At 48.6% G+C, this 13,748-nt stretch overlaps 1 protein-coding gene across 1 annotated transcript in view; it reads left to right on the plus strand.

Moving 5' to 3' along the window:
- Positions 1 to 13,748, plus strand: part of ZC3H3 (zinc finger CCCH-type containing 3) — a 279,283-nt gene that overhangs the window by 187,888 nt on the left and 77,647 nt on the right. The window contains exon 6 of the mRNA XM_079984218.1: positions 13,466 to 13,556. Within this exon, the coding sequence (XP_079840344.1) occupies positions 13,466 to 13,556 (91 nt within the window). The remainder of the gene's footprint in view (positions 1 to 13,465; positions 13,557 to 13,748) is intronic.

A 13,748-nucleotide genomic window follows, 5' to 3' on the forward strand; every position in this document is an offset into this window, starting at 1 on the left:
AAGCTGCATCCAGGAGCATTTCCAGGTTGCAAAGCTGCTTGTGTGTTGCCCCCATCCATGGCATCGTCATGTAGGCGGTTGCAGAAAATCTGGCTCTGTGCATCGCATCTTCCCAATGGACACACTTCGTTCTACGTGGAGTCTAATCTCAGCCTAGGCCATTTTGGAATGTGATGAAGCCCCAATAGCAAAGGGAAACAAAACAAGTATCAGACAAACAAAACTTTAAAAATGCAAAGATTCATTTTTTTAAAAATACCATGTAGTTTTCAGTTGCAAAAGCCTGTGTGTGGTAAGAGGAGTGGCTTGTCTCCATTTGACTTCAGGGGTTTTAAGAACTGTAAAATGATACTCTGCCCTGGGCACTCTAGCAATCCTATGACATGAAATAAAAATTAGGTGCATTTTAGAAATAATCTCTAAATTTAGAATGTGTAATCCAGACACATGGGGATTTTTCTTTGCAGTTGCAAATCGTGCAGCTATGATCCCAAAGCTGCCTTCAGGGGACAACAAGGCTCACACGAGAACTGCTTCCCTGTGCCACATGGAATCAGTTTGTTAATAAAAACCTCCAGTGAACCTGAACTGGTCCCATGGAGGAGGCTTCCTACTGCATCTCTGCATGATGTACTGCCTTGACCTCCTTTCAAACACAAGCTGTTGTGACCTGGGATTGGGGTTTCTGACATAGATCTGTGTACGGCATGATCAGATCATCTAGTCCCTGATGCCGACATGCAGCCCAATCAAAACACCCTCAAGAGAGGCTGCCTGTTGTTTCTCTGAATGACATTCTAACCCGATTCAGAAGCTCTGGCACATTCTGAAAGTATTCCACGTTTTACTCAGAAAAAAATATATGGCTGAATTGCAGGAAGTTTTCCACCCCTAACAGAGTCCCCACAATTTGCCCGTTCCCAGTGGACCCACACAAAGAAAGATGTTGCTTTGCACCTTTTGTCAACTTGTCTTTGGTTGAGAGGGCGACTCGGTTCAAGGGTTAATGCAAAGCCGAAGTTTTCAGAAATGTCTTTTTGGAGGGCAAATTCAGATCAATCCTTTTGCAGAAAGAACTGAATATTCAGAAGGACCTGTCGGAGCCCTCGTCAACTTTCAGCTCCAGCAGCGGGTGCTATAGTCACTAGAGGTGCATGGCGCATGGACAAGTTCATTTAGTAAACAGTGGTAATGACTCAAGTTGACACGTTCCCATTCCTTCTCGGTGGTTGTGTTAAAGGATCTTGCAGCCGGGGTGTAAATGTGTTCACAGGCCTTGCCTTCGCCTATGGAGATTTCTTCGAAGCTGTCATCTAGAGACAAAAAGCATCCTTTGTGGGGACTGGAGAAACTCTGAATGTCTGAATGTTGCCACATGGAGAAGGAGGGTTCAAGCTGGACAGAGAATAATTGAATTCTGGATTCTGCCTGTCTTGCCCTGAAATCCCACAGAACTCTCTCTGGCCCTCTGGTTGCCTCCCAGCCCTGCAATTTCAGGTCCTGCTTTGAGGCATCTGGTCGGATGCTGCAAGAACAGGATGCTGGACTAGATGGGTTCTTGGTCTGATCCAGCAGCCAAGCTCTTCTTATGCTTTAATGATAACCTCAGAAGCATTTGAGGTTCGTTCCTAGACAGTTCGTTCCATTCTATACTTAGGGTTCTGCTTATGTCAAGAGTCCCACCTTTATATATAAAAAAGCCAGGAAATAGATTTCAGTTAAAGTGTATGCCTAAATGCTGGTGTGTGTTAATATGTTAATGCATTCCAGGATAGGATAGGATAGGATAGGATAGGATAGGATAGGATAGGGAAGCATCTCCTAAGGGCCGCATCTGCTTCTGAGGGCCATCTTGTTGTTGCTGGAACTCCAAGCACGCCTAGGGAGGGCAGATCAGAGGTAGATTTGGAGGCTGAGTGAGGCATCTTATGCCGCAGGAGGAAGGCATGTGGTTATTCCTGCTCGGTCATGTTGGGTAGAGACACAGCACTTGCTGGATCCCTGAAAAATCAGCACTAGTGGTTGGCTTGGCCTTTAACAAACATTTTTGCAACCTGCCTTGCACCCATTGGGTTTCCGGGGTTGCTGAGGATCCCAGGCTGAAAGGACACGTTTCAGGTCCGCTGCCTTGGCCTCCTCCACATCTACCTCCACATCCTTTTCCCAGGCCCCGATCCTGAACATCCCACCCATGCCCTGCATAGTCAACAAGGGCTCTGGATGTGAACGGCGCATTGAGGAAATCCCCCTGTTTTAAGGACGCCCAGTCTGCATCTCAGCGCCTCGTCTCATAGAATCATAGAAGAGTTGGAAGAGACCACAAGGGCCATCGAGTCCAACCCCCTGCCAAGCAGGAAACACCATCAGAGCACTCCTGACATATGGTTGTCAAGCCTCTGCTTAAAGACCTCCAAAGAAGGAGACTCCACCACACTCCTTGGCAGCAAATTCCACTGTCAAACAGCTCTTACTGTCAGGAAGTTCTTCCTAATGTTTAGGTGGAATCTTCTTTCTTGTAGTTTGGAGCCATTGCTCCGTGTCCGCTTCTCTGGAAAGGCTCCCGCTGCAGCCCACGGAAAGGGTGTCATGCTGTGCCTTGATGCATCGCCACTGGCGTCCCGCTCTGGCAGGCTCCCAGCATCCTCTGGTGAGTGCGTCGCAAAGCGGTTGTTGCTGCGAGAACCTCCGCGTCCCTCCAGAGGGAGAGGGAACTGTCGTGTTCATTAAATGCATGATTATGGCGATGATTAATAGCAGATCTTCTTCAAGCCTAACTACTTTCCCTCTTCAGTCCTTGGAATGAATTCACAGAGGTGTGTGTGTGTGTGTGTGTGTGTGTGTGTGTGTGTGCAGTCATTGAGGCATTTCGTTCCCTTCCAGCCAAGTCCGCTTAGCCGAGCCTAACCCCCCCCCCCCCCCCCGCCACAGCCCCTAAGCATGGTGTGTTTCAGTTCTCTTAGGACAAGAATGTGGTTGGTTTTTTTGCATAACGGGCTTGTTTTTTAAGATATTTGTTGGACATAAATTGCCTTCACAGCCACTGGGTGTCAGAGGCATCGTAGTTTTCCAGCTCCAACATGCCCCTTTTGACCCTTGCCCCCGCTGGGTCACCAGGCTTCATTGCAACACAAATAAAGCTCATCAGGCAACTGATATCTGGGGCATGTGAGTGGCAGTCCCTTCGCTTAGCATCCCGTGCAAGATGCAAATCGTTTTCTTGCAGGTGGGGAGAGCTGGGGGCGCAACTTGCAGCCGTGGCGAAAGAGAGTCTGTCTGTGTTGTGGGTGATTGAGAGGCCTTTTTCTTTTGCCCTTTGAAAACAAACAAACTGCGCCGTGCCTTGCAAGAATAATAAAAATACAATAAGAGCAGCAGAATGCAAAAACCCAAGAACAATAAAAGCCAGCAGTACGGCAATTCAAAAACAAGAGATTAGAAATGTTGGCTAAATGTTGCTTTACAGTTATGGAAAAATAATTCTGGATGGAGCTCCACGGGTGGGCAGGCATGTGATAAGGATAAAACAATGCACATTTTGTTTATAAGTAAGAATATATGGAAGAACAGGGATTATTAATTAGATATACTTGTTTTCAACTCTGGCAGATTTTCAGTTCTGCTTCCCTTCCCTACTTTAGTTTCTGATTCCTTTGTGAACAGGGACCCTTCTCTGTGGGCTGTTCTGATCTGAGCGGGACATTTTCTTGAATTCATAGAACTGTAAAATTGTGGACTAGGAAGGGATCCCGAGGGTCATCTAGCCCAACCCCTTGCAATGCAGGAATCACAGCTACTTCAGCAGGTCGGATTCAGCAAACAGGTACACTGGCGGCAGTTTCTCCCCTCCCCTGGCACTGCCCCCTAATCGGCTCTGGAGGGTGACGAGAACCCCAAAACAGTGTATTGGAGAAGGAGAGGGGAGATAATTCAGTTCGCCTATACGGTTGTATAAGAATTTTCCCCAATGTCCTAGGGCATGGCAGCTTTTATATTTATATTTTTTATTTTTAAAGCGACTTTCTAGCCCTTTGGAAGGCAAAAGTAGGTTCCAATGTGTGTGGATTTCTTGTGATCAGTGTTACATAATACTTCCCCCTGCAATTGGTCGCAGAAGACTAAAACAGGTAAAGGAAGAGGCGTGCAAGTTTGCAGGATTTTGAAGGTTGCAGAATTCCGTTTCTTTGGGGGCGGAAGATGAAATGATGCAGCGGTTGCCAGCGTGGTGCCATTTGGATGTTTTGGACTACAACTCCCATCACCCCCAGACTATTAGCCATGCTAGTTGTGGCTCATGGAGGTTTCAGGACACAACACCTGGAGGGACCCACGTTGCATACCCCTGGATTAATGTCGCACTTGGCATTTGCGATGCTGCTTAGCTTGACCTATCCGAAAGGGCACAGGTGGGGAAGAGGCATGTGGTGTTTGCCCATCCATTTGAAAATGTCTGTACAGGGGGAGAGAAAGTGTTAACAGGTAGACCAATAGAAAAGCCAGAGGCGGAGCCTACCTGTTTATAAAAGGGCTTAGCCCGAGGTTTGGTTAGTTGGTTGGGAAAAGGTAGTTTGGACAGCAGTTGGCAGGCAGATGGAAATAGAGAGACAGTTAGTGCAGTTGGTTCTTGTGTGAGGCGAGGGAGAATAGTTAGAGACAGAATAAAATAAGTCTAAGAGGGTAAGGGGTAACAGCATTTCGAATGCTAATAATAATAATAATAATAATAATAATAATAATAATAATAATAATAATAATTTTATTTATATCCTGCCCTCCCCAACCGAAGCCGGGCTCAGGGCGGCTAACAACACTAAAGTAGTGCAACATTATAAAACATTATAAAAATTAATTAAAATCAAAATTGATGGCAACCATAAACTAAAGTTTTGTAAAGATTGCCAAAGGAGGGAGTCAGGCTGCGCCCTGACCAAAGGCCTGGCGGAACAGCTCTGTCTTGCAGGCCCTGCGGAAAGATTTAAAGTTTATGTGTGTTTGCAATAAGTTGCAATCTTCATTGTTTACTTAAGAACCTGACTGAGACTAAGTGATTTACTGGAGAGGACTTGGTTGGTGGCAACGGATTAGTGGTGTAAAGGTCAATAGTCCGTGAGACGACCGGGGGCTCCATATGAACGCCACAAGGCCCTCCAAGTCCTTCTGGGCCAAAGGATGTTGGTTTACCAGAGGACTCCAAGACTGGCTCCCAAGGTAGCCTGTGCTTCTGGCTGCAGCTTTCCATCCATCCCAGAACTCTGTGCTCTGTCCAAGGTCCTGAAGACTCTGCCTTGCCAGACCTGGGCTCTGCTCTTGCTGCCTTTACCTTGGAGGTGGTTCTGCCATGCTTGCTGTGGCTTGACCTCTCCACGCACGATGCTGCCTTGTTTGCCGTTACGTCACCATGCCAGTGTTGCAGCCCATTTTCCCCGTGAGCGAAGAGCCTGCGCAGAAATGCACTGGGCGACGTTTGCACAAGGCAAAGTTCAACAGCAGACCGTCTTGCTGAGGTTGGAATGGTGGTGTCTGGGGTTTGGGTGTATTGAAAGGGTTGCTAAGCATGTAAGCCATGCTGTATAATAATAATAATAATAATAATAATAATAATAATAATAATTTTTATTACTATATGTGTTATTAGCAGCAATTGTTCCTACAGGCTTTGGGGAACTGGGTGCCATTCTCTTTTTATTGTAATTATTTGTACGATTTTAATAGATTTTTTAGTGTCATAGAATCATAGAGGTGGAAGAGACCCCAAGAGTCATCTAGTCCAATCCCCTGCAATGCAAGAATATAAATAATAATAATAATAATAATAATAAAATAATTTATTATTTATACCCCGCCCATCTGACTGAGTTTCCCCAGCCACTCTAGGCGGCTCCCAATCGAGTGTTAAAAACAATCAAGTAGATCATACATGACAGATGACAATCCTATCTCTATATCTGTACCTATATCTATCTAAATCTTCACACACACACACACACACACACAAAATGCTTAATTGTTTTTTAAACAATTGTTTCCCCCCAATGTTTTCCACTGTTGAAAGCTCTTTTCACATTCGGCGTGCTACTGGAAGTACTGGAGATTCTGTCTCTCTCCCTATTACCCACTAACTACAGACTGGTTCCAAGGGCTCGGGTACATGTATTTTTTTGTGGAACCTGCCATGGATGCTTTAGTTGAGACTCCTGCATTGTAGGGGGTTGGACTAGATGACCCACAGGGTCCCTTCCAACTCTGCAATTCTGTGATTCTACCTCTTGAACCCGAGCCCCTGCTTAATATTCTAATCACACACGGATAAAAGGCCTTGATTCAGCCCCCATTGAAAGGAACATGCTTCCTAGGACCTTGGGCCAAACCCCTTCCGTTCTGGTAGGGCTTGCTCCCTGGGAGTAGTTATCATAATTTTATTTACAGTGGTACCTCGGGTTAAGTACTTAATCATTCTGGAGGTCGTTCTTAACCTGAAACTGTTCTTAACCTGAAGCACCACTTTAGCTAATGGGGCCTCCTGCTGCCGCCGCGCCGCCGGAGCACGAATTCTGTTCTCATCCTGAAGCAAAGTTCTTAACCTGAAGCACTATTTCTGGGTTAGCGGAGTCTGTAACCTGAAGCGTATGTAACCTGAAGCGTATGTAACCCGAGGTACCACTGTATTTATTAAGTTCCTGCGGCCCCAAGGCAGGTCCACAGCAGGCAAGAGGGCTCCTTAAACAGTTTGAACGCAGCTTTGCGAACACTTCCAGCAGAGATAAATAAATTAGGCCGTTTTTATAAAATGAAAGCCCAGCTATGAAGTTGTTTGGCTTCCAGCTATTGATCTATCGGTTTCTATTTCATTAGTTAAAAATTCTAGCTATTCATTTCTCTAAGCCAGACAGGAGGGAGGGAATGACTTTAGTTTTCTCTCTCTTTCTCAAGATGCAGTAGCTGGAAAGGCATCTGCGCTTATCTGCTGGAACAGAGCTTCCCGCCCTCCAGCTCAGGACGGGTTTTCTTTACTTTGCATGGGATGAGGGGACAGGGGTCTGGAGGGCCGCTGTGAATTGTGGCGCTTCATGGCTTCAGACCAGGCTTCCTCAGTCTCGGCCCTCCAGATGTTTTTGGCCTACAACTCCCATGATCCCTAGCTAGCAGGACCAGTGGTCAGGGATGATGGGAATTGTAGTCTCAAAAACATCTGGAGGGCCGAGGTTGAGGAAGCCTTGTTGTTGTTGAGTCGTTTAGTCGTGTCCGACTCTTCGTGACCCCCTGGACCAGAGCACGCCAGGCACTCCTGTCTTCCACTGCCTCCCACAGTTTGGTCAAACTCATGCTGGTAGCTTCGAGAACACTGTCCCATCATCTCGTCCTCTGTCGTCCCCTTCTCCTTGTGCCCTCCATCTTTCCCAGCATCAGGGTCTTTTCCAGGGAGTCTTCTCTTCTCATGAGGTGGTCAAAGTATTGGAGCCTCAGCTTCAGGATCTGTCCTTCCAGTGAGCACTCAGGGCTGATTTCCTTCAGAATGGAGAGGTTTGATCTTCTTGCAGTCCATGGGAGTCTCAAGAGTCTCCTCCAGCACCAGAATTCAAAATGAGGAAGCCTAGCTTCAGAGAAGAAGTCCGATAAGAAGTCTGAGAAGACTTCAGAGTCTGAGAAGAAGAATACGACCATGCTCCCAGGTCCTCATGACCTACCTACTTAGGAGGAGGGAGTTTGGAGATGGGGAGTCCTGTTAGCTCCCCCCCCCCCCGACATGGCTAAGAGTCAAACCAGAATTGAGTCTGCAGATCCAGGTTGAGGCTAAGTTTTGCTCATTTAGAAGCCTCTGCTCAGCTCTGAATCTCGATAAGCAGTGCTCTGGGAGAAGGCTTGTCACTCCTGCTTCTGGGGTCCTTTGGCTGATGTGAACCAAACCCTCACCTGTTTTCTGCAGAGGGAAAATATGAATACATGTGATGCTTGAATGCTTTGCCTTGCATTTTCAAGGGTAGGTGGAGATGTTTAGTCAGGAAAACTGTGCATGGGATTGGGAAAGGTTAAACTATCCTTTGGCTGGAAGATGGATGGCGGCTAATGGATTGAGGTTGAATCCTGACAAGACAGAAGTAATATTCTTGGGGGACAGTGGGCAGGCAGGTGTGGGGGACTCCCTGGTCCTGAATGGGGTTACTGTGCCCCTGAAGGACCAGGTGCGCAGCCTGGGAGTCAGTTTGTCCATGGAGGCACAGGTCAATTCTGTGTCCAGAGCAGCTGTTTACCAGCTCCATCTGGTGCGCAGGATGAGACCCTCCCTGCCTGCAGACTGTCTCGCCAGATCGGTGCACGCTCTGGTTATCTCCAGAACTTGGACTACTGCAATGCACTCTACGTGGGGCTACCTTTGAAGGTGACCTGGAAACTACAACAAATCCAGAATGTGGCAGCCAGACTGGTGACTTGGGGTGGCTGTCGAGACCACATAACACTGGTCTTGAAAGACCTACATTGGCTCCCAGTACGTTTCCGAGCACAATTCAAAGTGTTGGTGCTGACCTTTAAAGCCCTAAACGACCTCGGCCCAGTATACCTGAAGGAGCGTCTCCACCCCCATCATCCTGCCCAGACACTGAGGTCCAGCGCTGAGGGCCTTCTGGCGGTTCCCTCATTGCGAGAAGCAAAGCTACAGGGGACCAGGCAGAGGACCTTCTTGGTAGTGGCACCCGCCCTGTGGAATGCCCCCTATCAGATGTCAAAGAGATAAACAACTACCTGACATTTAGAAGACATCTGAAGGCTTCTTCAGGGAAGTTTTTAATGTGCGACATTTTAATGTATTTTTAATCTTTATTGGAATCCGCCCAGAGTGGCTGGAGAAACCCAGCCAGATGGGCGGGGTACAAATAATAAATTATTATTTTATTATTATGAAACTGTGCATGGGAGTGGGAAAGGTTAAACTATCCTTCCCCAAAACCGCAGGCCACAACTCTGTAGTCGGCACCTCGGGCTGACACCTGAGGGCTGTTGCAGTGCGCATACTCGGTGGCCGGTGGCAGCGGGATCAAGTGAGGATGAGAGTAGTTTGCAGCATCTTGATTGCAGTGGCCCTTCTCGTCCTGCTGTTTCCCCCAGGGAGGCAGTTCACACACCAACACGTGAGGCGTATAATGTTGGGATGTCACCCAATGGGCAGCCATGCATGCTGAAGCCTGCGGGGAGCGTGCAGAGGAGCCTGGATCTAGTCTGAAAAAGAAGAGGATGTGGAAACCTGACATGCGTTTATTCACAAGAGTTAGAGTGTGGCTTTCTTCCTGCTCCTCCTAATTCCCCCAAAAGTGACATTGCCACAGACTGCAAAGCCCCCTGTGTCAGGGAACTGCCATCAGCTCAGAGGCGAGAGATAGAGAGGGAGCCTCCGAAAATCTTGCGAAGCAGTTCCTCTTCTGGCAAGGAGGAAAGCCCCACCTCCAGTGGAGAAGAGGTGCAAGGAACAGAGGATGCTAGAGAGAGCCTTAACACCGCACCTGAGCAAGCCGGAGGAGAGGGAAGCACACCCCTGCCATCCCCAAACATGCACAGTAGTTTGAGGTGCAGGGAGGAGCGGAAAAGGCTGGGGGTGACAAAACTTTTATGTTGGGGGAGGTACAAAAACAGACCACTCCTGGATTCTGCTAGCGATTGAGCCAAACATGAATTTATGACGCTCTTCACTGTAAATGTTGTTGTTGAGTCGTGTCCGACTCTTCGTGACCCCCTGGACCAGAGCACGCCAGGCACTCCTGTCTTCCACTGCCTCCCGCAGTTTGGTCAAACTCATGCTGGTAGCTTCGAGAACACTGTCCCACCATCTCGTCCTCTGTCGTCGCCTTCTCCTTGTGCCCTCCATCTTTCCCAACGTCAGGGTCTTTTCCAGGGAGTCTTCTCTTCTCCTGAGGTGGCCAAAGTCTTGGAGCCTCAGCTTCAGGATCTGTCCTTCCAGTGAGCACTCAGGGCTGATTTCCTTCAGAATGGATAGGTCTGATCTTCTTGCAGTCCATGGGACTCTCAAGAGTCTCCTCCAGCACCAGAATTCAAAAGCATCCATTCTTCAGCTATCATCCTTCTTTGCGGTCCAGCTCTCACTCTCACTCACTGTAAATAGTTTGCACCAAAATAAAGCCTGTAAAAGACAGGTTGCCTGGTTACTCTCGAGCAACCGCAACAGCATCTGACAGTCTGCTTGGAACTTTTTAGCATCTTTTCCCAGCTTCCCATCTTATCTTTTGCTTTAGCGCTTCTTCCCGAGCAGGCTAGTTTATGAGCGCTTTTTAACAACCGAAACTTGTAAAAGATCCCTGGCTGGTCTTGCCGAAATCCCCACGGCGAGAAAATCTTGTGATGGTGGTGCGGATGGTGATGGGGAGAAAATGCTTTGCCACATCCCAGAATAAGAAGATGCACAAGGCAGCAGAGCTCAGTCCAGTCCATAGCAAAGGGTCCCATCTTGTGAGGGGCCGTCCAGATGTTTTGCAGTGACTGCCTGTCTTGGGGGGAGAGGAGTTTGCCCCATGGTTGGGCTTGGTTGACGCCTCTGATCGGCAGCGATGCTCCAGGAATGCGGCTGCGCCAGCAATTTTGTTTGCACATGGAACAGATGGGCCTGTGCCGTCACCAGCCGGCTGCGTGACAGCCCGGGTGAAGAGAGTGCTCATTGACACGCTATCAAATTCCACTCACTCACTCGGGAACACACTCGGGTTGGCAGGTGAACGACGGAATGACGCTCTTCCCCACCTGCCACGCTCAGGCACACGTCTCGGCTGACGGTGCAGGGCTGAACGATGCAGGAGGAACTCCCCATCATGCTTGGGGGGGGAAGCCACAATGTAAATAAGTAACAGTGGCGTGAAACTCTTTTCTGGAAACAAGGCCTTTCAGTTCAGCTCCCAGCTTTCTCAGAGCATGCCTTCTCATAGACCCAAATTTTCTGCATGTTGAAGATCCCTTGCACCACCTCCCTAAAACCTTGGATTAGATCAAGGGAAGTAATAGTGCCACTGTATTCTGCTCTGGTCAGACCTCACCTGGAGTACTGTGTCCAGTTCTGGGCACCACAGTTCAAGAAGGACACTGACAAACTGGAACGGGTCCAGAGGAGGGCAACCAAAATGGTCAAAGGCCTGGAAACAATGCCTTATGAGGAACGGCTAAGGGAGCTGGGCATGTTTAGCCTGGAGAAGAGGAGGTTAAGGGGTGATATGATAGCCATGTTCAAATATATAAAAGGATGTCACATAGAGGAGGGAGAAAGGTTGTTTTCTGCTGCTCCAGAGAAGCGGACACGGAGCAATGGCTCCAAACTACAAGAAAGAAGATTCCACCTAAGCATTAGGAAGAACTTCCTGACAGTAAGAGCTGTTTGACAGTGGAATTTGCTGCCAAGGAGTGTGGTGGAGTCTCCTTCTTTGGAGGTCTTTAAGCAGAGGCTTGACAACCATATGTCAGGAGTGCTGTGATGGTGTTTCCTGCTTGGCAGGGGGTTGGACTCGATGGCCCTTGTGGTCTCTCCCAACTCTATGATTCTATGATTCTATGATTCTAAGTCATGGAGGAGAGAGTTGTTCTGGGCCACTAGCCATGATGGCCACACTCGGCCGACACAGGGGGAGGCAGCTATGCTTCTGAATGCCAGTTGGTGGCAGCCACAGGAGGGGAGAGGGCTCTTGTGCTCAAATCCTACGGGACGGGACCGTCTCTCCTGATTTACCTTAAGCTTAATGAACAACCATAGTTTCGAGGTCCCGGGCCCTAAGGAAGTCAGACTATCCTCCACCAGGGCCAGGGCCTTCTCAGTGATGGCTCCGACCTGGTGGGATGCTCTGTCCCATGAGACTAGGGCCCTGCAGGATTTAACCTCCTTCTGTCAGGCCTATACGACCGAGCTATTCCGCCTGGCTTTCAATTTGAACTTAGTCTGATTTTTTATTCCCCTTTCTGCCCTCTCTCTCCCCTTTTTATGAAGATTACCCACTCTGAGACCCCACAGCTAATTTTCCCCTGGCCTCCTCGCTGGCCCAAGTGGGACCAATTCAGCCAGCTAGCCCTGGGGACTATCTAATGCTTATTTCACCTAAATTGATTTCTGAATTTTGAATTTTATTGTTATTCATGTTTTTATACTGTATTTTATGCTGCTTTTACAATTAAGTGTTTTAAATTTGTTGTTAGCCGTCCTGAGCCCGGTTTTTGAACCGGGAAGGGTGGCGTATAAATAAAAAAAATATTATTTCCCACAGGCCTCTGGTTAGTCCCCATGAGAACGGGATTGTTGGGGCAGAGCAGAGCAACCGTAACCTCCCCTCCATGCCTTTGTCCAGTTCTCTTTTAAAGTCACCCAGCTTGGTGACTCCTCGCTGCCTCCCGTTCCATTGGTTAACTATGTGCAGCATGAAAAAGTCCTTGCTTTTCTCTGTCCTGCATCTTCCTACGCCCAGCTTCGTCGGATGTCCAAGGGTTCCTGCGTTACAAGAGAGGGAGGAAAACCTTTCTCCACCTGCTTTCTCCATGCCGTGAATAATTTCATAAACTTCTATCAACGTTGCCTCTCGCTTGCCTTTTCTTTAAAGGGAAAAGCCCCAAACACTGTGACCTTTCTTCATAACAGAGTTTCTTCACCCCCTAGATCATTGGGGTTGCCCTTTTCTGAACCTTTTCCAGCTTCGCAGTATCCTTTGTCCCTTTGTCTCAAGGCAGTTTGCTGAAGGCAGGAGGTATAGGTCAAGGGACCCCTGACCATTAGGTCCAGTCGTGGCCGACTCTGGGGTTGTGGCGCTCATCTCGTTTTATTGGCCGAGGGAGCCGGTGTACAGCTTCTGGGTCATGTGGCCAGCGGGACTAAGCCGCTTCTGGCGAACCAGAGCAGAGCACGGAAACGCCGTTCACCTTCCTGCTGGAGCGGTACCTATTTATCTGCTTGCACTTTGACATGCTTTCAAACTGCTAGGTGGGCAGGAGCTGGGACAGAGCAACGGGAGCTCACCCCATCGCAGGGATTCGAACCGCCGACCTTCTGATCTGCAAGTCCTAGGCTCTGTGGTTTAACCCACAGCATCACCCGTGTCCCTTGGAGGCAGGCGACAAAGGCCTTGAATAAGGAAACATAAATAGATGACAAAACAAGCCCTCTTAGTTCCTCCGCTGTTGCCATACAAGTGGGTCCTTGCCAAATGTTGTGACATGGGAATGGCACATCACTGGCAAGCCTGTGCCTTTCTGCAATGCTTCCTGAGTCCCTGGCCTTATTTATTCTGATCCTCAGCCAGGCACCTGGCAGTTTCCTGCTGCTGGCGAGGTGGTGGCAACACCTCGGCCCACCCTGGTTGCGCTTATTTACCCTGCCGGGAACTTTGCATGGCTCCCCCCGCCTGCAAATCAGTAGAAGATCAAGCTCCTTTTTGCAACTTCTGTAGTATCCACACGAGTGCTAATTAGCATCTCATTTCTTTCTCCTTCTCTCCAGGAACGGTGAGGCCGGATTCTGCCCATGGCTCCCCTGGCTATTCCCCATCCAGTTATCTGAACAGGTCGACCACCAGCCGCTACATCGCAAGGTCTGTATTCCTTCCCTCTAGAGGAGAGACGCTAGTCCCCAAAATGTGAACAGAGCAAGTGTCCTGTTAATCCTGGAAGCTCTGGAACCGCTCAGGCCATTTTGCTAAGCCCCTGAAACTCTTCTATGCCATCTCGAAAGGTTGTAGTCTGACCGAGTGACAATGAGACTGAGAGACGTGATGGGCTGTTAC

Source organism: Podarcis cretensis, assembly GCF_951804945.1.
Source record: "Podarcis cretensis genome assembly, chromosome: 7".
Classification (NCBI taxonomy): Eukaryota; Metazoa; Chordata; class Lepidosauria; order Squamata; family Lacertidae; genus Podarcis; species Podarcis cretensis.